General features: G+C 39.7%; 1 protein-coding gene across 1 annotated transcript; it reads left to right on the forward strand.

Annotated features, from left to right (window-relative positions):
- The first annotated feature begins 1,850 nt into the window (after positions 1 to 1,850).
- Positions 1,851 to 23,731, forward strand: lars1b (leucyl-tRNA synthetase 1b). Its single transcript, XM_019259654.2, has 32 exons — positions 1,851 to 1,984; positions 2,293 to 2,414; positions 2,785 to 2,872; positions 3,018 to 3,098; positions 3,340 to 3,489; positions 3,635 to 3,796; positions 3,910 to 4,022; positions 4,311 to 4,374; positions 4,810 to 4,898; positions 5,008 to 5,233; positions 5,400 to 5,487; positions 5,872 to 5,948; positions 6,235 to 6,288; positions 6,394 to 6,534; positions 7,044 to 7,121; positions 7,224 to 7,309; positions 7,576 to 7,641; positions 7,835 to 7,917; positions 9,092 to 9,230; positions 9,676 to 9,888; positions 12,039 to 12,096; positions 12,414 to 12,477; positions 14,583 to 14,766; positions 15,272 to 15,362; positions 15,628 to 15,768; positions 16,494 to 16,634; positions 18,418 to 18,528; positions 18,733 to 18,843; positions 20,088 to 20,192; positions 20,995 to 21,090; positions 21,278 to 21,410; positions 22,660 to 23,731. Exons 1-32 carry the CDS (start codon positions 1,979 to 1,981, stop codon positions 22,863 to 22,865), a joined length of 3,567 nt encoding a protein of 1,188 aa, XP_019115199.1. The 5' UTR covers positions 1,851 to 1,978; the 3' UTR covers positions 22,866 to 23,731.
- The last annotated feature ends 13 nt before the right edge of the window (positions 23,732 to 23,744 follow it).

The raw sequence follows: 23,744 nt of genomic DNA on the forward strand, positions 1-23,744 counted from the left end.
GCTATGGGCAATGTGGGCGGCCGCCCAGGGCGCATTCTCCGTGGGGGGGCACGAACGCCCGAGGCGCAAATGTGGCCAGGACCGGCGCTGAGGTAGGTCTGTCAGTAGACTTGAGAATTGCTCATGTCAGTTTATAAGCAATGCTCTTCTTGTACACATTCACAGAGGTGTGTCTTTTAAGTGTATCTTAGTTATCTCGCTATTGGCTTAAAGACCCAAATAAAGAATCATGGAACTTTGTCAACGTTTATTATAGAATGATTCACTGTTTGGACAGCATATAAATACATACCGGGTTCATGTGCAAAGAGTTTTAAAGATGCCGTGTAAAGATGCCATTCTGTGTGTATAAGGATAGTTTGTGGGCTGATGAAGAAACTGGTTTGAAGTGCTATTGAGTAACCATTGAAAGTATCTCCCCCTCTGATACACAAAGGAAAAAACACGCTTCAAGACTAAAAAGAAAAAAAAGTAGACCATTTTAATTGCATAATGATAAAAATGCAGTCTTAGACCATAGAATCCACAAGCCTTGGAGAAGAGTCAGATTTTTGATTTTTACCATTGACCAGAATTACTGTACTGTATGAGATGGAAAACTAAAGCCTCTGACCCATCTAGTGGATCACAATTGTATTCATTTTTTTCACTATTCCAAGACGTTGACTTATTGTTTAATGGAAATACACGTATACAAAGTTACTTCACTCAATTTAAAACTTCTCAGTTTAGGACATAGATCTGGTTTAATTTCACGCATTGAGCTTACATTGTTAAGTTGTTGCACAAAAGAATGTGCTAAAAATGAGGTACAGCCTCTGGAATGCTGCAACACAAGGCAGTGCATGTGCATGAAGTAACACATAGATGCACAGGAAACATAACCTGTGTTTTTTATTGCAGTATTTATTTGTGCATTTCACACACACACACACACACAACACACACATATATATTATATATATAATATATATATATATTTATATATATATTATATATATATATATATATATATGGTGTGTGTGTGTGTGTGTGTGTGTGTGTATTATTATATGTGTGTGTGTGTATATATATATATATATATATATTATATATATATATATATTATATATATATATATATATGTGTGTGTGTGTGTGTGTTGTGTTGTGGTGTATGTGTGTGTGTGTGTGTGTGTATATATGTGTGTGTATGTATGTACACGTTAGTGCTCTTTATTCAGAAAACCCTCATGTCAATCTACATTTCAGGATGTGTTTATATAGACACAGATTAAATGTAAATATAAATATTTCAATATTTATCATCACAGTAACAGTGTTTACACACTTAGTAGCTGTAAACACTCAGCATTAGAAAAATACATACGTTGGTTTGGTGCTTCATAAGGGTAAACTTTATAATCGTCACTTTAAAAGTTACATACGTTGTTTTTTTGGTGCCTGTTTGTTTCCCAGATATATTAGTGTGTGTGTGAATGGTGTATAAGGACTTAACTTAAAGAACTTTGTAGAAAGGCGCTTTATGAAGTTCAGTCCATTTCCTTGTATTAGTTTACGGGCAGATCTGCCCGAACCAATATGGCGGCGCCGTTTACGTACGATTCAGCGCTCAATGCGGCGTCTATGTATATATGTCTATGGTTACACCATATCCTTTTTTTTTTTTCAGCCGCCGTTTATTAAATTCACATCAGCACGAATATATTTGTATATTAAATATGTAAAAATTAACCTAAATAATTACAACACGAATTAAAGTCCTAGTAGTTCGATACATATCTAAAAACTACAACTACTAAAAAAAAGGAAAAAAAGTACTACATTTCCCAGAAAGCCACGCGCGTGTGAAAGCTGTGCGTGTGTCATCAGCCAGGCACCGGTGGTGGCGTGGGTCTCCCTTGTCAAACTGGAAACTATCTCTACTCTTTCTTCTGTCTAGACAATAAAATAGTAAACAGCGCGTAACTCGGGGCGAAATGGCGGTAGGTATTAATGCACTCATGTCTGAAGTTTATTTATTTATTTTTTAGAGACAGCGGAGACGTTATATGCCATGAACTTACTGAAGCTGTTAGCTAAGTGAGCTAACACAAGCTAGTTCTCGAGACAGCTGCAGAAACAGACTTAAAAGAAACCCAAGTCGGATATTTTATCTTTAAACACGCATTGAACAGAATTTCTGTATATTTCAGGATATTATATATTTTCTACTTCGGTTCACATGCGCTGTACTGTACCGGCTTCTCTCTTAAATAAACTTAATATCATATACCGTCATTATATATTCCAGGAGCGGAAGGGAACAGCAAAGTTGGACTTTTTGAGAAAGATTGAACTGGAGATCCAGGAGAAATGGGAGCAGGAGAAGACATTTGAGCAGGATGCACCGACAACTATCGGGGAAAGCACAAAGTGAGTGTTTTTCTTACGTCGTGTGCCACATGTCAGTCATCTGTGAAGAAAGCAATGCACATCATTTGACATGCTCAGAGCGGTTTCTGCGCTGTTTGCTTCCTCCAACTGATATTTTCCTCATGCATCTATGAGTATCCATTGTTCTTTATAGTTGGAGTAGTAGACATGTAATGTAGTTTTCCTCGTTGGGTAAACAAACAAGCCATGCAAGTGTGGGTGAGGCTTTCAGCTGGAGGTATGTGATATAACATTTCCACAGGGAGCCTTCAAAAGTAATGCTTAGATTTCCCACTTCACAGTAATTATCTCAGGATAAGATATCAGAAAATAAATCCTTTTTTGATTCACTGTTTTGTTCTCCTTCCAGCAAAAACAAGTACTTTGTCACCTTCCCCTACCCTTATATGAACGGTCGACTGCATCTTGGCCACACATTCAGCTTGTCAAAGTGTGAGGTAAGTTTGCACACATACAAAAACAGACAGAGATGAACGCTGAGAATGTAACTTCTTCAATCTATGACAGATGCTCAACACACAAGCATTCAACAGTAATGATCGCTGGTGTCTGAGTTGCTGCTGTTTGTCTTTTTTCTTGTAGTTTGGTGTCGGTTACCAGGCTCTGAAAGGAAAGAAATGCCTCTTCCCATTCGGGCTGCACTGCACAGGAATGCCAATCAAAGTTAGTGTTGTTTTTCTTTTCTTTTGTTTATTCAACCCATCACATAAGTCCTTTGTGTCCCGTTACAATAAGGTCATTTTAGGTATGATAATTGTGGCTATCCTGCTTCCCACTTTTCATTCAAAAAGTACAACATGCAAGTTGTCAACAACTATATTCTTGTTTTAAGATTTAATCAAACCATCCTCTGACACATACTTGCTTTTCCTTCTTTCTCATACACCCATATTGCATCCACCAGGCATGTGCAGACAAGCTGAAGAGAGAGATGGAGCTATATGGAAACCCCCCACAGTTTCCAGACGAAGAGGAAGAGGAAGAGGATAAAGAGAAGGAGAAGCCAAAGACATCGGATGAAATCATCATCAAAGACAAAGCCAAGGGCAAGAAGGTCAGGATCTGACAGCATTTTCTACATATGGATGAAAAAAACACTGAATTTAGTGAATGTTTTTGTCTTCATCAACTAGGGCTCTTTTTTTGTGTAGTTCAGCATTTATCAGGGATGTTTTAATTTACATTCTTTCCTTTGTTAGAGTAAAGCAGTGGCCAAATCTGGAACCTCCACCTTCCAGTGGGACATTATGAAGTCTTTGGGCCTGAATGACCAGGAGATTGCTAGCTTTGCCCATGCTGAACACTGGCTGGATTACTTCCCTCCTCTGGCTGTGAAGGACCTCAAACAGATGGGAGTCAAGGTGACTAATCCTAATTAGTTTTGTTTGCTTTGTTTCTCTACCGATGACCTATGTAGCTGAATTATCTAAAAATACAGTACGTATTAAATCCTGATCGTGTTATCGCTTCGTAGGTGGACTGGAGGCGTTCCTTCATCACCACAGATGTGAACCCCTTTTATGACTCCTTCGTCAGGTGGCAGTTCATCACGCTGAAGGAGAGGAAAAAGATCAAGTTTGGCAAAAGGTGAGATGGTTTAGAGGTTTCTGTGTAAGTTGTTCTGTAGCACTGTCCTTGCAGCAATACAGAGAAAATCAAGGAAAGCAGGGCCCCACAGTATGTAATATGATAATGTCTTTGTTGGTATCATGATCAACTGTCTTTCGTTAATGGCTGTCCTGCACCAATCCTGTATTTTTGTTGGGTAAAAGTGGATATTCAGGATTATGACTTCCATAGATAGCTGACATTAAAGGACATTTAATTTTATGTTGTGGCCTTTCAGTAATGTGACTGTCCTTGACACCTCTGCAGGTATACCATCTACTCCCCTAAGGATGGACAGCCATGCATGGACCATGACAGGCAGACTGGAGAGGTACACCTTAATGAGATAATGTATTAGTTGTGAAAACCTGTGAGATGAATGTGGGTCCTACAGTAAGGGACTACATTCTCACAGTTTTGTCACAATTTGATTCGGTCACAGATGTTGATTTAAATTATTTTTATATTATTTCTTTACTGTATTGCACATTTAACCCATTAACCCACGTTTAAAACAGTTCCGACCATCAGATCACCAGCAATTCTGTTTAACTTACCCTTCTTGCTTCACCATTGATGAAGAAAATTCCAAATAATGAGCATTTGTTTTACTGACATTATTATTATTATTATTGTTGTTGTTGTTGTTGTTGACGTTGTTGTTGTTGTTGACGTTGGCATAAAATCTGTATTGGAAAAACAGTTAAATCCTTTAAAGGGGTGTCTTACTTTGAATCTTTCAATTAACATTTTTCTTCACCTGCAGGGTGTTGGACCTCAGGAGTACACTCTTATCAAGATGAAAATGGTTGAACCGTACACAGCAAAATTCAAGTCCAAAGTCTTTTATAGCAGGTAATAAATTCCAAACCCAGTTGTTTTTGGGAAGCATACTACACCACAGAGAATTTTTACATGCACTTAAGTATAACTCCTCAAAGTGCCAATGCTATCCTCCCCACAGCGGCATGAAAGGCAAAAACATCTTCCTGGTGGCCGCCACTCTGAGGCCGGAGACCATGTTTGGTCAGACTAACTGCTGGGTGAGGCCTGACATGAAGTATGTCACCTTTGAGACAACCAGCGGAGACATCTTCATCTGCACCAGTAGGTCTGCCAGGAACATGTCTTTCCAGGGCTTCACCAAAGAGAATGGAGTGGTGCCAGTGATCATGGAAATACTGGGACAGGTACAAGCTTTGTGTTCTCCTTAAATTTTAATTCTGATTTCATTTAGTTTTATTTCTTCTTCTTGACTTGCAATAATAAACACATTTGGAGGTTTTGTGGCTATTGCATAACCAACCCTGCAAAATGTAATTGGTTAATGAGCCGCATCACTGTGTCTATTTGTAGGACATCCTTGGCTGTGCCTTGAGCGCTCCCCTGACCTCCTACAAGATCATCTATGCTCTGCCCATGCTCACCATCAAGGAGGACAAAGGTATGAGTCAAGAAGCTGGAGGAAATAGCAGATAAATAGATTTATTCAGAAAGGTTGTGTTGTTGTTTAGATGTGAGAGTTTAAAAAAAACTATGTCACATTGGTTAAAGCCTTGTAATAGATAAAAGGCGTCTGTGCCAGTGTTGCTCACAGCAGTCTGAGCACGATGACCTGTGGCATTTATTTGCAGATCATGTTTATTTGTTCTCCACACAGTCGCTCCAGTGTAACTGCTCGGCAGTTGAGGAAATGTGGTGGAAATTGACATTTAATAGCTTTGAATTTGTATAATGTACATGACACATATCAGTGAGAAACACGAAAGCTGTTTTGCATAAATACATTTCATGTGTTGGCCTTTTGCCTTGTCTGTGCTTTCCTCAGGTACTGGGGTCGTTACCAGTGTACCTTCCGATGCTCCTGATGACATCGCTGCTCTCAGAGACATCAAGAAAAAACAGGTGACCTTTAACTAAATTTCTACTGTGCCGCATGCCTCAGTGAGTCTGCTGCAGAAAGAAAACCGAGCCCATCTGAGACTTAAATGTGATTTTGAAATTTAGCTTTTGACATTTTCAGAAATTGTGCTGTTCAATTATTCTGTTGTGCTGTCAGCTTACGTTCAGGTGGATTAAACCACTGCTCATTCACAAAAAAATATGACCATTTAAAGACATCCATTGTCTCAGCATGCTCTCCGTTGTTGCACTTTGTCAACGTTGCTCTTAATGCTTGCATTTCTGAAAGGCCCTGCGGGAGAAGTATGGAATTGAGGACAAGATGGTGTTGCCTTTTGAGCCGGTGAGTTCATCTGCTCCGTTTGATATCAGTGAGGTTGAAGTGAAATCACCAATTCTAAACGCAGCCCTTAATGTCTGTGTGTGTGTGCGTGTGTGCATATGTCAGGTCCCTATCATCGAGATCCCAGGCTACGGGAACCTTTCTGCTCCTCTAGTGTGCGATGAGCTGAAGATCCAGAGCCAGAATGACAAAGAGAAGCTGGCTGAGGCTAAGGAGAAAGTCTATCTGAAAGGATTTTATGAAGGGGTGAGTCGTTAATGACTTTAAAAACAGCTAAACAGCAAAATGCAAACTCCCTGTGGGTTTAACTTTAGGTTTGACGTTTGTATGATTAATCACCCAAACAAAAACCAAGTGATTCACACCTTAAAGCTAGACAAAATTATTAATTAACTGGCTATTGGCATTGTGTTGTCCTCAGACAGTTTGGCTCTGTATACTGTGCAAATACTGTTGTATTTTTCACTTTTTTGCTAAGCCCCTATTAATTCCTGTCATATTATAACATTAGTGATTTAACATCACTTTGCAAATTCAGCTGTGTTCACAGTCAGCAAATTGGAAAAGGAAAGAAATAACTTAAATATTGCATACCATATTTCGCACAGAGCGTAATCCATATGTGTCCGCTCACTGAGAAGCTTATTATCATTTATGATTGGAGAACGCACCGCAGAGATATGGCCTACGTCATGTTGGCAGAGCTGCCAGAAAGAAATGCATCAGTATGAATGAAATGTTTCTTCATGTGTCAGATCATGCTGGTTGATGGCTACAAGGGCCAGAAGGTCCAGGATGTCAAAAAACCCATCCAGAAGATGATGGTTGAGAGGGTAAAACATTTTTTGTTTCTAATGCAAAAAAATCTGTGCACTGTATGATATATGTCTGATATTTACCCATAATGATCTTGTCTCTGTACTGATCTATTATAGGGAGAGGCCATGATCTACATGGAGCCAGAAAAACAGGTCATGTCGCGTTCAGCTGATGAGTGTGTGGTCGCTCTGTGTGATCAGTGGTGAGTGCCAAAGAATATGCTATAAAACCTGAAGTGTGTTCCTCAGTAACAGGAAGAAATTATTTGATTTGATCTGAAGCTGCATGATTGTGTTGCAAAAAAAGGGAAATGGAAATGCTTTTTTTGTTAAATGGGTTCACGCTGGAAACATAAAGTAGATCACGACAAAATGTATTATTGGAGAGTGTCTGTTTAGGTGTAGAATATCACACGCCATGTGTGCTTTCTTTAATTAGCAGCATGCTAATGTTATATATGCCTTTCAGGTATTTGGACTATGGGGATGCAGAGTGGAAGCAGCAGGCTAATGAAGCCCTCAAGCCTTTGGAGACGTAAGACATTTGTTTGTCCGTGCTTGGTGGGATTCCAGTGACAGCCTAGACAGTCTAGCATGGATTGTAGAGAATTCTTCTATTGTCTGTAAACATCAGGCCGACAACTGAAAACAAACTGCGTCTAGGAAGTAAAATAACTGCATCTATTTCCTGTGATTTCATATGTTCAATTTTGCACACCACCACACAGATTCTGTGATGAGACCAGGAGAAACTTTGAGGCAACGTTGGCCTGGCTGCAGGAGCATGCCTGCTCTCGTACCTACGGACTTGGTGAGCGTTTGTGTGTGTGTGTGTGTGTGTGTGTGTGTGTGTGTGTGTTTGAGTGGACTGCATTAACTGTTAATGTGGGTGACATACAACTACATTATTGTTGCTATATTGTTTCTCCAATTGAGAATGAATGTGGCAACCTGCCAAAGATAATAAGGCGATTAAGTTTTTTTTTTTGTTTTTTTTTTAACTAGTGTGATGTTTTTGGTCTATAGATGGAGACAGAGGACCATGTAGCAACAGTCTGCCATCCTGTTCCTACAGGAATAAATGCAGACTGAAGGCCAGATGGCATACAGTACAGGCCAGTGCAGCACTGTCCAGGCCTGTCATAGACTCCTACTGTAGAAATCCCCCCACACATTTTCAGAATATGAAGCTCAAAGTTTGTTTTTGTTTTTTGGATTACAAGATGCAGGTTGCTCTGACTTTCACTTCTGTCTCACTCCATCGAAAGTAAAGATGCAAATGAAGTTTGTATTTTGATCACCAAGATAACATACACAGCTTCTTTATGTATTCTCACAGCAAGCTAATCTGTGCATGCACCAACTGACTGAAAGAATATGCCATGCAAGACTATGTATTTTTATATAATTATATCAGCATGTCATAATTAATATTGCTTGAATCTAATTTATGTAGCTACGGCTTGTGCAGATTAATTACTTAGGCCAAGCCTGCAGTAATTTTGTGTTTTTTTTAAACAACAGAAAGCTGGTCAAAGATCTCTATCGGCGCCCACTGGAAAAACAAAAACACAAGCTTAGTGCCTTTGAGGCTGATTGAGTAGAATATCTTTTATAACTCTCCCATCCCTCCTCCACTTTTTGCCCTAAACAAAATACATATTTGAAGAAGGGTGGCAAATGAGTCGAGGTTGTGTTTTAGTTTATTTGGCAATAAAGTTTTACATCTCAGTTTTTTTTTTGCCAAGGATTATATAATAAAGCCCAGGACTTCTTCCTTTGTGTTAGTGTGTTTTCTTGGCACCAGAATGTAACCAGCTTGACAAGATGGCAAATGCAACAAAACATTGTGTCAGCACAGAGGAGACAACTCTTGTCTTTTTTCATAATTTTGTCTCTTTCACTTTGTGTGTGTGTGTGTGTGTGTGTGTCCTCCTTTCTCTTGATATGTGTGTGTGTGTGTGTGCGCTTTCCGGTTACCATAGGAACGCGACTGCCTTGGGACGAGCAGTGGCTGATTGAGTCACTATCGGACTCCACCATCTACATGGCTTACTACACTGTAGCCCACCTCCTCCAGGGAGGTGTGCTCAACGGACAGGGAGCCTCACCACTGGGCATCAAGTATGGACACAATGCACACACTTACACTCAACACACACACACACTTAGACACTAGAAAAGATGAGGATAAAGCTCTAACTGATTCATTCTGCCTCTGAATCTTTCTGTCAAATAACCACAGACATGGTTCACCTGAAGGAGAAAGACTTTGATGTAATAACTAAATTTAATGATTTGAAATGACAGGTGCTGTTTTTCAGACTCATCTTCTTATAAATAAAATAAAATAATGTAATAAATAAAACATACACTTGAATGCTGCCTTTCAGAAAACATTTTTAAAAAATCAATTCCTGGTTTAATGGTTCAAATCTCTTCCCAGCACTGAGATAAAATGTTGAGAGAAATGGAACACTTTCACACACAAGCACTGAATTATTTCTTTTCACATTCCTCGTTCTGCTCTTGACCATTCTTGGCGTCACTTGTGTTTTCTTTCCCACAGGCCTGAGCAGATGACCAGAGAGGTGTGGGACTTTATCTTCTTTAAGACGTCTCCTTTCCCCAAGACTGACATCCCCAAAGAGCACCTACAGAGGCTGAGGAGAGAGTTTGAATACTGGTACCCTGTGGACGTCCGTGTGTCTGGCAAAGACTTGGTTCCCAACCACCTGTCTTACTACCTGTACAACCATGTGGCTATGTGGCCCAAAGACAAGTGAGTTTGTCTGTATGGCAATTTGCCTGTTTGTATTTTATTGGAAAATGATGCTGATTCGCCTTCTTGCACTTCTTGTTTCCAAAGTACACTACAGTAAATGTGAAGCTTAGAAACAGTTAGCTGGCTCTGTCCAACAATAACAAAATCTACCCCCAAAGACTCTCAAGCTCACTAACTAACAAGAGCACGAAGAGCAAAAAACAAAGAAAAGAGTGCCTCGATTTTCCTCTGGTTGTCAGCAAGTGGTCCAAGGCCTTCAAGCTTGGTCAGTTTTAGGCTGCGGCCGTTTGACAGTTTTTGTTTACATTGGGATTGTGCAGTAATTGCGTAAGTGCTGGGCAGAGGTCAGCATTCTCTTACACTAATTGTTCTATTTTCTGACCACCTTTTAGCATCTATTAGTCCAACACGCTTTTCTACAAACCGCAAATCAGCATTGCACTTGTGCAGCTTATTCAGTAGATGTGTACAGTTACTTGTGGTTTTTCAAATATATTTCAGCGAGTACATATTTATTTTTGAAAATTATTATTTCATCATAGATGTCTACGTGACTCGACAAGGTACAAATTGACTCGAAAGACAATCGCTCTGACATTTGTTGACAGATATTGTTCATACTTTTAAAATGTTCACAAGACTTCGAACTTCTGTTCTGAAGTTTTACTCTTTTGTTGTTCTTTTATAGTTTTGGAACAATTTTAGTCAAAATAGCTGCTTTTACAGCTGTTTTGAGACTTCATCAGTGTATCGTGATCAGTATGAAGATGTGGCAAAGCAAGCTGAAACAAATAAATTCTAAACTCAGACCCACTGTTTGAGCTCTTCAAGCATCCAACCCAAAGGCGTTCTAGTTCTTGAGGTCATAGGTAAAGCATTTTAAAGCTTTTGTTTGCAGGCATGTAAACTGCAGGCTGACTCATTCATTTTTCTTCTTTCATTTTAACAATGTCTAAATATAATACATATATAATCATGCTCAGCTTCTCCTTAATTGATTACTATCCCATTATCTCTCCTCTGTACACTGTCATAGTAACTGAGAGTTAGAACATTTCCACACATGCAAATAGTTAAGTGATTTACCAAATGTGATCACTGTGTGTCCTTCATAGCAGCATTGCTATTTATTGCTGATTCCTCCTTAATTTAAACTCTGTGCCAAATACATCCTCATACTCAGCTACTTCTGTTTCCACTAACAGTGTAAAAAATCTTGCTGCTACAAGCTTTAGCTTTGGGGGAAATTAAACTTGTTCTCGAGAGAATGTGAACTTGTGTATGATTTTCCTCTGAGACATGCTGGTTCAGTGCTCAGCACTGCGTTCTCATAATCCGAGGCTCCTGGGATCGCTCTCGACTCTGGGCGGCTATCCACACAGATGCTGCTGGTGACACTGTTCTGATAACTGAAGTTTGTCAGACACAACTTTCTGCTTTCACAAGACTATCTGGGTCTCGCAGATTAATGGTGTTCAGCCTTCCCCTCTCCTCTCTGAATTCAGGAGTTGTTTTCAACTTTGTATTTTACCAAATTATGTTTTTTTTTTTTTTTTTAATGTTGCTTTGTAGACATGTACTGCTGAATGTGACTGTGATGGGCAATTTTTGAAAACCTTCTGCCCTACAGACATGGATCTCTGTGTCAAACACTAGCTTCCTTTGTGCACAGTGTGCTTCCTTGATCAAATGTAGTCAGTTCAAATCCGGGCTGTGAAAGATGATATAAAGTTTCTCTTGCATGACTCATAATTACAGCTTCTTGCAGCTGCCCAGCAACATCTTCTTGTTAAATATTTTATCTCTGTCTTTTGGTGGAGTTGCATCAGGATGACACATGATGAGATATCAAGGTTTTGTTTTACTTGTGTGAAGAGTTTTATCTAATGTAAAGCATCTTATTGGAACCAAGTTCATTGCATTAATCATTTATTTGATTAATTTATGAGCGGTTATGTATACAGTTGTAAAATGGAGATTGGATCTATAATTGAAAAAATGTCCTTATGCTGCTGCTGTGAAAAGGCTATTGGATTGAAAAGATCATAAAAATTATCATATTTGGTTTTAGAAAGTGAGCAGCAATGCAGGATTAGGGTTGACTGATGATGGAGACGACGCTAACGAGAACATTCTGTCGTCCACAGTGGGAAGTGGCCACAAGCAGTGCGAGCCAACGGACATCTGCTCCTCAACTCTGAAAAGGTGTGTCAGATATCAGTGGGGGAAGTCTGAATCTGTATTTGTTCGTGTGTACCTCTTAATTTGTTGTCAATTTACATTTTAAGATTGTTATATTTTTTTCAGCAAGCCTTTCATTTTTAAAATAAACACTCTTCTTTTTGCACCAGCAATTTACTAGTGTTTGATGTTATTAAGAACTTTAATTACTATGTGCTGTTGATTTGCACAGACTGTCTGTGACACAGTGGTTTTGTGCCACTCCGCTTTGTAAGGAACTCACGTGGGCGGGCGTACTCGAAAGATTCTGACTGTCTAACATCTGTTTTTCTACTCACCAGATGTCCAAATCAACTGGAAACTTCCTCACTCTCACCCAAGCCATTGACAAGTTCTCAGCAGACGGTACACTCTGTTTCCTCTTGATTTATCACCCTATCGTATTCTGTTTCATATCTTTTAGTCGTCTGCTCTCTAATGTTTTTCTTTCAATATCTCTGTCATGTTTCATTCATTTAAGAAAAAAAAAACACATCAGGGCTACATCTAGAGCAGATTGCAGTCTGCTCTCATAGTGCACGGGCCATTACACTTGATTATACTATAAGCATCTTTTATCCTGTGGTGAAAATAATTAGAAAACGCCCCATCTTCATAAGCTAGCTGAAGTGTTGATATTGGGTGTCATGAGCTATTGTATATATCAGATCCTTTATACTGCACTGTAAGCAATGAGTGTCTGTATCATAATATATAATGCTTTTAATCAAAGTGTAACCAGTGTATATTCAACGTGATCTCTCCACCTGGAACAACTAATTAATTTCCAGAAGCTTGATGATATTTTATACGACAGTTAGTTCCAACCAAGTAATTTGATTGGTCATTCCATAAATGCTAATATAGAGCACAAACATTAATGTTACATTAACAGTCATCATCATTCTTGGACAAACTTTGCATCACAACATATAATGTAGTTTAAAAACACACAAACGTGCAGTGAACGGTTGCCGCTACCACTGCATACAACAGCTACCATCAGTAATTAATACACACCAATTAATCAAATCAATAACTAACAGCAGCCAGCGTCACACAAACGTATCATACTTAACAGTTACGTAAAGTTTCTGTAGTGGTGACAAAACATCCCAAAATCAACATATTAGCAGTTTGAAGTAAACTAACTAAGTGAGTTCTCTGTGCTGTGTGGGGAAAACTCCCTTTTAAGAAACAATGACATTTTAACAGTTCCTTACGTGTCCGTAAAAACACATCACAGTAGAAACACGAGATAAATGATGTCATATCTCTGCAGTGTTTTGTCAATTCGGCATATGATCTATAAAGGTGTGAAAACTGTGTACTTGATTTCCTGTTTGGTGCTAAAGAAAGTACACCTCACTTGTGATAATATTAAACACGTTTGATTTTAAGGTAAGGTAACATAGACTTTATTGATCCCACACCAAAATTCACTTGTTACAGTGGCTCACAATATACAGGTCAGATAAGAGAAAATACTCATTCATCAACAGCGACAAGACAAAAAGACTGTACACAGACTTTTATTTCACTGGTTGCATACATGATACAAAACTGCTGGCCTGTGGTAACATGTAGATCTACATGGAAGCAATATCACACTCAAAGTTGTGATGATGTACTGAATATCAGCACCTACAGACGTATCAGCTGTGATCGGTAGGCTACGGCCTCGCTCCTTTCTTGAGTGTTATTGATTTCAGAACCTCCCGTTGGTCTCCACAGGACAATGTGACACAGACGGAAAAGAAAAGTCTAGTTTCTAAAGGCAAATATTTACATGAAGATGAGAGGAAGATTTTTTTTTACTCCTTTGAGATGAAGAATGAGACCTGATAACAGACAGAATTTGTTTCTGGATAGTCCTGTCTGGACAATTTGAGTCATGTCTGTGTTTCCTAGCTATGGATATCTGATCTTTGTTCTTCTGTACCTGGTAGAGACATGAATGAATCCTGATATCCCTCCTGTCCTTAGTATACATCAAAATTAGTTGATTCATTTTTTTTTTTTCTTCGTCGTTTTTTTTTTTTTTTTTTTTCCATTTGTTTTTTGGTTGCTCTTTCGACGCTGTGTTTTTTTTTTAATGTTTGAACGAGCTAAATAATGGATAGACATGTCTGGAGAAACTGTCCTGCCGTGGAAGTAAAGAACTTCATGATCTGACAGCAGATAGACGCATTAAGTTGGGTTTCTGTCTAAGAGCTTGGAGTGATGTCTGCTGGGTATTTGAAGCTTTCTCAGACTGGATTTTTTTTACAAACCCTCTGAACTTCACCTGGTTGTCAAGAATAATTTTGCACTTGTGAAGAAGAGAGAAGAGAATGCTCAGTGTTTGCTTGTACAATACAATTAAGGGGATCCATATATTTGGATATTTAATTGGAGAAAATGACAAAAGCAGTGGTGAGATTAGAGGCCTTTAAACACGTTACATTACACCTCTTCATTTCCTCTTTCAGGTATGCGTCTGGCACTCGCCGATGCCGGGGACACTGTGGAGGATGCAAACTTCGTAGAGACCATGGCTGACGCCGGCATCCTACGCCTCTACACCTGGGTGGAGTGGGTGAAGGAGATGATTGCCAACCAGAACAACCTGAGGACAGGACCTGCTGACACTTTCAACGATCGGGTCTTTGCCAGGTATATGCATTTCAGTTCATTAGTGGGTGGGTGGGATTGGATTGACAGGTGGATTTATAGCTCACATAAATTATTTATGGACATCTATTAGGCTTTATACATGGGCTTTGAGTTCACTGAGATTGTGAATACGCTGCTGAGTCTTTGAACGGCAACATCTTTGCCATGTCAAAGGATCTAGGACTTATTTCTTTGGGTACAAACAGGATATCACTAACATGTTTAGCAATGGTCAGTTACATCTGTTCACAGTTTAATTAAAAGTATTTCTTTTTATGTTACATAGCAGTGTGATTTTTGTGTTGAAAATAACAAAAAAATTAGATACACTGTGGTCAGTCGGCACTCAAAGGCAAGGGATGAAACCAGTCTACTAAAAGTTATCCAGTCCTTCAAAGTTCAGGCAGGTGCCTTTTTGAAAACCTTGACCTTTCAGACTCTGTACTTTCCAGTGCTGAAAATTGAATGGCAAACTGATTCTGAAAGATTTTTGTGTCCTGTCTAGTGAAATGAATGCAGGCATCTTGAAGACAGAGCAGCACTATGACAGGATGATGTACAAGGAGGCTCTGAAGAGTGGTTTCTTTGAGTTCCAGGTGAATAAAATCCCTTTTTTATAAAATGCGCTCTCTAATACTCTCTGAATAATTTGATATCCTAAAGACAAGCATGCTTTTCCATCCTCTCTAAGCATCTAATGAGATATTATGCATACTGCAGTGACAGATTAAACAGTAGATGGAGCATATCATAATGAGGAGCATGCAGCGAATTCACTGGATTGAAGAGTTTGCCTGGGATATTTTAGGAATAATAACCAGTGATGATGACCTTTTACACTGTTTTTATGTATGTATGCAGGCAGCCAAAGATAAGTATCGTGAGCTGGCTATCGAGGGCATGCACAGAGACCTTGTCTTCCAGTTCATAGAGAGACAAACTCTGCTTCTGGCCCCCATCTGCCCACACCTTTGTGAATACACCTGGGGTCTGCTGGGCAAGGTAAGAGAGCATGGATTTGGCATCATAATGTGGGTTTTTCTCTGTGCTCTGACTAAAAATGTGACTTTACATCCTCTCATCCCTTCTGTTGTTCATGTTTATCCCCTCTGAGAAAGTATAAAGGAAACATTTTAACTTGTGTTTATTTACATCCATGAATGCACCTGGGAGCAACAAGAAAAACATACTTCCCACTGCACATTCACCTGTGTGATTGAGACAAGTAACGCGCACACGCACACACACGTTCCCTCTGTTAGCGTACATGTCCACCAGGAGTCTGTCTTCACACTGCAGGCTTCTTTTCCTCATCTGTATGAAAGGAACGCACACGCTGTTGCGCGCTCCCAGCAGCACAGACAGCCGAGAATATTTTTAACACTCGAATTTATGAATATGAAAGAGTGCTGCTGATGGGGTTTTTTTTCGGTTGTCGCTTAGCAACAACAAAAGCCCCACAACTCCAATCATGTGTTCGGTGCCGGCAGCTAAAGAGCTAAGAGGCACTCAGTGGACACAGAGGCACACACACACGCCAGCATGGGATTCTCACACATAGCCAGTTAATATGGCGTGTGCCTTGTTTTGTTATGAAGGTGGTACGACCTCTGGCCGTGTAGTTAATAGGATCCTAAACCTCCAGCGTACCTCCAACTTTTGTTGTTTTTCCCCTCTTCTCCATATAAACACTTGTTTTTCTCTCCCTTTCTCTTTGTGCTTGATAGACCGGTTCTCTGACAAAGGCATCGTGGCCTGTGGCGGGTCCAGTGGACGAGATTCTGATCCGTTCTTCTCAGTACCTGATGGAGACAGCGCACGACCTGCGACTGAGATTAAAAGCGTACATGCAGCCCCCTAAAAGCAAAGTAAGTCTCCATTGTTTCACATGCTTCGCTGCCACTTTCCAGCACTGCTGCATGACTTTTTTTTATTAATTTTTTTAAAAAAGTAATTGTAAAAAGCGAATATTGATTTCAGAATTGATAGCGTTCTTTTTAATAGTTTTTTTTATGAAATCCAGCACTTGTCTAGAAGTCCATTAAGTGTGGTAATTAAATCGGCAGCAGCATTGTGTCAAGAATCTTTTCTCCCTCGGGCGTTGTTTAACAGTTTCATGATTGTTTGATGGGGAGCACAATGAGGCAGAAAATAATAAAAACGGCACAATGAGAAGCTTGAAAACATCAGGCAGCGTACCAAACGTAGAGTTGGAGTTCATTGCATTTCATCCTATGTAACCTGCTTATCGGATCTGAATTTCAAATCGCTTATTGAATCTATTTAGGTTGAGCGATGACTACACTAATTAAAGCTAAGAACTAAAACTCCCACTTTGTTGAACAACATATTTGCTCTTTAGAGATATGATAACCTGATTATTTTTGCACTTTCTTCTAATTAAAAAGAGAAGATATGTTTGGTTCACTCAGAGCTTTAAAAATGATAAAACAAAAATTAGGTCTACAACTCCCAGGCCAGATTGACTGACCCTGTTTTTTTTAACATGCATACAAAAGTATTTGACAGAGCGTTTGTAGATTACTGAAGATGTCTGGCTTTTTCTCCACCACTGCATCATGAATATTAAGGGTCTCCGGATAGCTGTACAGAAGACCCTTTAGGCATTTCTTTTTTTTTTTTGTCATATTGAGCGTTATGAATAAAATTTGAGTGACCGTCCTTTTAGACACACTTGAAGATTGAAGTCTGAGTTGTGTTCGCAGCAGGAAAGCTGGCCTATTGTCTGTTAACAGTTCGGCACTTCGATAAGTGGCTGTAGGCGGCGGGGAGAAAAGCTCAACAAGTATTGACAAGATCTGAGACAGCCGATATCTCAGACTTCCAGACCGCCGCTGCTATCGATTTTACTGCTAGTGTTTTGTTTCTTTGGAGCTAAGATGTAGGGATGATGGGGGGGAGGAAAATAATCTGTCTCATACATGTGCTGTATGTTAGGGTGGCAGATTATTATTGACAAATGTGTCTCTAACGTTGCCATCATAAGCCATAAAGGCAAAGACAAATTTGAAAAATGAATTGATTGATTTTCAGAAGTGGTATGTGCTCTACCTGTGTGCATAAAACATCCTGTATTAACATAGATAGATTGATAGATAGACAACACAAGAATAAAAATATAAAGGACAAACTATACATAATAAAATATAAAAATAGTAAATAAAGTATATTGTACACGAGTATATCATATAATATAACATAATTCATTTCAAATAACATAAATATAACCAAAATATGAGTTAGGAAATCTTTCTGCTGTAGCATTGATACAGTAAAGGTTGTATGACTCCCTACTGCAAAGCTGCTTTATCTCATTTTCATAATTTTTATTCATAGTGGTAATATATTGTCACATCAAGACTCATTTGTTGAAACATGCATACAGGACTAGACTAGACCTGACAGCTGTCACAAAAAATAAGTTTCAGATCCCCATCCTTAATGTAGAACACCACACACACACGCACACACACATAAGCCTGGCTTACTTCTTGAATAATCCAAACACACCACCGACCTTTTGAAATATGCTGCCACTGTACTGAAAAGCAGCAAAAGCATCAAAGTCAAGTACCTGACTATACAGATAAATGAATCTCTCTTTTTTTAATGCTGTTTGTCCTCCAACAGAAAGGTGACTCAAAACCTCCAGCTAAGCCCTCCCACTGCAACATCTATGTTGCCAAGAGCTACCCTCCATGGCAGCACAGTGCCTTATCACTGCTCGGCAAGCACTACAAGGTGAGAGACTGTAGTAATCTTGTAATATGTTGCATGTAAGTCCATATCGTAGTGATGCACTGAAACACTCCAGTGTCTGGAATGATCAAACCCAGGATACGCTGTGTTTTCCATCAGCTGCTCGGTGCATCTCTTTCTCTGTCTTCGTTCCTGTTTGTCTGTCTCTTACCCATCTTAATGTTTTTTTTTTTGTTGTCTGTCCAGAGCAACAACGGAACCCTTCCAGACAACAAAGTGATAGCGAGCGAGTTGGGAGCCCTGCCCGAACTGAAGAAATACATGAAGAGAGTCATGCCTTTTGTAGCCATGATCAAGGTAAATCTGGAGGACGTAAGGGTGTCCGTGTCATCCTGCCCTCTCTCCAACCTTCTACAACTCTAACATAGGCAATCAATCAATGCATATTTGTCATTTTTATACACATAAAAATTAAGCTGTATACTCAACTTGTCTATAATGTAGCTTATCTTTTGTTTTAGCGCACAGCTCTGCTTCAGATTGCTCTGCCCTGGTAGTTCTGTTGAAAGATTGGAATCTGCAAAAGCTATTATTTTTCATTCCTCTCTGTGTTGAACAATGACACAACTAAAACCAGTGTGATAAATCAGAGTTAACAACAGTGTTGCATTGAAATTCAAAAGAAATTTCAGGAGTACTCTGTCAAAGTGTGTTTTGTACTCTCCTAATCAATATAACTCTCAGACAGTGTGCATTGGCGTCTTACTGTATTTGTATGCTACAGTCATAAAATATTTAAACAGTTTTTGTTGTTTTTTCATCAACAACCTGACTGTAGGTCTATATATCTTCGTCCATGATTCCTATTCCTACCTTTCACATCTTTGCTACTTTGCATTCAGATTCTATTAAATTCCTATTGCACTGCAAACTGCATCTCTTCTGGCTCTTTTGATCTAATGGCATCATTCACTAAATACATCTGAGCAGGACAAGAGGGTAACAAAAATAATAATATTAAATTAAAGTGTCACAGCAGTTATTATTTCTGTATGATATATATATATACACTTAGGGTCAAGTTGCTAATAAATGATCAGAAGCACAATGCTTATTAAAATTGTAGTTGTCATATCGCCCAGGTGCTCAGGGCTTTGTTCAGGTGTTGCTGTTTCACTGCAGGGATCAAACAGAATGAAACTAATAAATAGTCATGATGAGCTTTGTGTTCGTCCGTGGTTTGTCTCTCAAGCTGGTCTTTCAGCTTTCAACTTGTTTTCTCTCCGGCTCTCCTTGTTTGATGGTTTGTTTTGGCATCTTTTGTTCATTTGTCCGTTAATAATCTTATGGTGGCAACATCAGCATAACAATGAACTCTCTGCATAATGCTGTGATAAATAAAACCTGATTTCTTCACAAGGTGGATGAAATATTGCGCTTTCTTACATTCCTCTAATTGCTGGCTTGTTGGAAAATGTAGCAAATTAGTATCAAATGTTAACGTCATGTTCATTACTCAGGAGAGTTCATATGAGGTATTCAATCATGTCCGCCATTCATGCTTGATTCTGATTATCTGGGCTCTGCTTTGTGTCCTGTAGGAGAACCTGGAGAAGAACGGGCCCAGGGTGTTGGATCTGGAGCTGGAGTTTGATGAGCGGGCAGTTCTGATGGAGAACCTGGTCTACTTAACCAATTCTCTAGAGGTATGTTTTGCGATTCTGTGTCCGCCCCAATCAGAAAACGCACATTTCCAGTGGTGTGAGCCCAGAGAAGAACAAACCTGGCAATATAAGTTTGTTGAGGCTGAAAATCAACCTTAGCCAGCAAAAAAATCTCAGCAGTATTTCGTATCCCATGATCCTCACAAATAAGTCCCCTCGATTATGTTCTATTTGTCCTGAGATAAATGTCAAGCTGTAACACGCAGTTGCAACATTTTGGTTTCCTCAAAAACACTTGCAGTTTTAAAGCTGCATATCACTACTTCTACAGTCCTGAGCTTAGCTGTCAGTCAGGAAAGCCTTTAATACTTCTGTCTGCACAGAAGCTTAGCCTAAAACCCAAGCCCCTAATTTTTTTTTTTTTTTTTGTGTGAAAGCAGCACACTTATCCACAGAAAAAGAAAAAAATGTATGATCCACATCAAACACTCCACTTACCATGTTTCTGATTGATCATAGCTAAAGATAAGCTGCCACACAGAAGATAAGTCGATACAGAAATATGCTGTGTCACGTGGGGCTGAAGAAGGGTAACCGCTGGTTTATGCTGCAGATGATGTTTAAGAAGTTCACAGAAGTTTTACAATCGTGTCAAACTGAAATACCATCCCTGACTGGGAATGTGTGACAGAGCAGTGTAAAGCCAGATGTTGGGTGACTGATGACTGCTGGGGCCTGGTTAACACTGCCAGCGTGCATGCCAAACACACCTGTGTAAGCACTGTCAGGTGGTCGGATGATCAGCTGATTATAGTTCTTATTAACATCTCTCCTCTTCCTACAGTTGGAACAGATCGACGTCTTGTTTGCATCTGAGGGGGACGACAAAGTGAAGGAGGACTGTTGCCCAGGGAAACCATTCAGTGTTTTCAGATCAGAGGTAAATGCATTTGGCTGTGTGTTGACTGCTCTCAAAACCAGTTGTGTGTGTATGTATATTCGCAGTATGTTCATGTTTTTGCTAATTCATCTCTGTAGGTGCGTCCCTAATGAACAAAGTGTTCGTTGTACACTCAACTCATCGACAATTCAGTTGTGTGTTTTTGCATTTATGTCTGTCTCCCCAGCCCGGCGTGTGTGTTAACCTAGTCAACCCCCAGCCGGCCAACGGCCTGTTCTCTACAAAGGTTGACATCCGACAGGGGGACAGCAGAGACAGCATCATCCGTAGACTAGCCAAGGTCAACAGACTCATCAAAGGTTAGTGAGATAAATGGATACACAGCAGAAATTCATAAACTATGGTCAGCAACCCAATGTCCAAAAATGAATGTCAGAATCTAAAGAGAACAGTTAGGTCAAACTTTAAAAGGGCGTGTGCAGATTATTCATGTTTTTGGTGGAGAAAGTTAGATCACATGTCGTGGTTCAGCTACCAAATGACACACATTATGTAACTGATGTCCAGCAGCTGTATCTGGCCTGAAACTACTCTCATGTCAGGCCTCTCACCCTTGTTATGGAATTTTCTCTTTTAGGGTTACACGAGGCCACGTGTGAGCCTTGTGATCCACGGCAGTATTAACTGTTTGTCTTATGACTAGGTGCCACCATATCTCACTGTGGTGGCCAGGGTCGAAGAGGCCTGTTGCTGCCTTCCTAGTCATAATAGATAGCTTGTTGTTGCCGTTCCAATCTGCGTAAGCGGACATCTGTGTCCCCAGACTAGAATGTGTTGACAATAACACCTCCAAGAGTAAAGACATTCTCTTTGACTAATTCTGGGGCGTATAGTATTTGGGGTGTGATCTTTGGGTTTAAAGTATATCCACCATCACGAGTTCGTCAGAATGCGAGACCGACTCAAGCACTTCAGGTGTACTTTGAGAGTGTCTCTAGTTCTCCTTGGCCAAGTGTCAATAAATAATACAGCATAAGACATCAGAGGCTCCTGAACACTTTCTTCCCTCCTGACTTCACCATTGACCTTTGACTTCAGCAATTTCTCCACAACAACCCTGTTCCATTCTTTCTAGCAGAAAAACTGACTAGTAGCTTTTTCTATCACGTTAACAGTTGTGCTTTTTTATGCTGATAAAACCTGCCCAATGCAGTGAAAATGAAAATCTTTCCTTTTTTACTAATGCATCAAAAAAGGGTGATATCCTACCAGAGCTTGGAGCCTGAAATTTGTTAAAGGATGTAATAATATGTATTATGCTTGTACGAACAATGTTATATATAGAAGTTTTTCAACTTTATTCCAGTAGCATATGATCTAAGCGCAAGATGAGGGATGATTGCAGTTAACGTTATGATCAGTTAATGTAAGATTTCTTGCATACCGTGAAAGCAATGTTTCGAACATCTTAAAATCCCTTTCCATGTCTCACCTCCACCATTTTACTTCTTATTCTGCATACCTTCCTTCCTCTTTTGTCTCTTTCTGTCCCTCTCTCTCTTACCTCACCTCTGACCCCTTTGCCTCTGCCTCCCTCCCCTCCAACAGATCTGTCCAGAGTGAAGCTGATGAGGTACGAGGACCCCGTGCTGGGACCTCGCCGGGTACCTGTCCTTGGACAGGAGGAACAGGGCAAGTTGTCCATCTCCAACAAATCAGTGTTCAACGTCAGTCTGGAGGAGAAGAGAGTCACTCTGGCGGACAATGGCCTCACTGTGGACATCGGGGACACTCTGGTTTATCTGGTTCAATAGAGTAATATTCACTGTTTCTCTCACTCTCTCACGCACACAAACACATGGGGACGCATTCAGCAGTGTTAGTCAGAGGTTCAAATGCAGCATGAAATGTTAAACAAATAAAATGGTCATAAAACACTGACTCAAAGGCATATGTATGTTTTACCATGTATGCTTCAGCACCATATCCTACTTCCTACTGTGGTGTTAGATTTGACAGATATACAGGTTCTTACTGATTTACACCTTTTCACTTCTGAATGCGACCTAAGGAAATATCTGGGACCTCAGTTTACTTCCATCTTCCTTTTAAAGAAAAAGAAAAAAAGAAATGCATACAGGCCACACATCTGTGGTACATAAATTGGCTTCTTGAATGGAGGGGGGAAAAAAATTGAATTCAAAAATATCTTAAATCTTCCCTTCAGTATTTGGGAGGATTACAACAGAATTTGTATTCCATTCTGTCTCTTCATCATCTGTTATATTTTGAATCTTGTCATTTTTCTGTATGGGCGACTCTTTTTTTCTGTCTGATACGAGGCACAGTGAATAGGTTAGCGTCTGTGTAATGAGTCTTTTAAATAAAGTTTTCTCCAGAAAGCAACGAACAAACCACTACCGCTGTGTCCTATTTTGTTGCCGGCCATCTGCTTATTTTATGTTACTACACTGTGAGACTGCTCCTGCCTCCTCCTGAATGCCTGTTGTTTTCATATAGATGGTAATGTGTCAGCTGTGTTGTTTTATACATTGAGGGTGAGGCACATCGGTCCCTCATGTTTTGTCAGCCCGTCAGAAAACGTTCCTATTTTCTAGGCGTGGATGGTGCTTGTCTGACTTGTGCTTTTCCAGAGAAATAATAAAACATAAATAAAATATTCAGCCCCTTGT

Source organism: Larimichthys crocea, chromosome XXII (assembly GCF_000972845.2).
Source record: "Larimichthys crocea isolate SSNF chromosome XXII, L_crocea_2.0, whole genome shotgun sequence".
NCBI classification, from domain to species: domain Eukaryota; kingdom Metazoa; phylum Chordata; class Actinopteri; family Sciaenidae; genus Larimichthys; species Larimichthys crocea.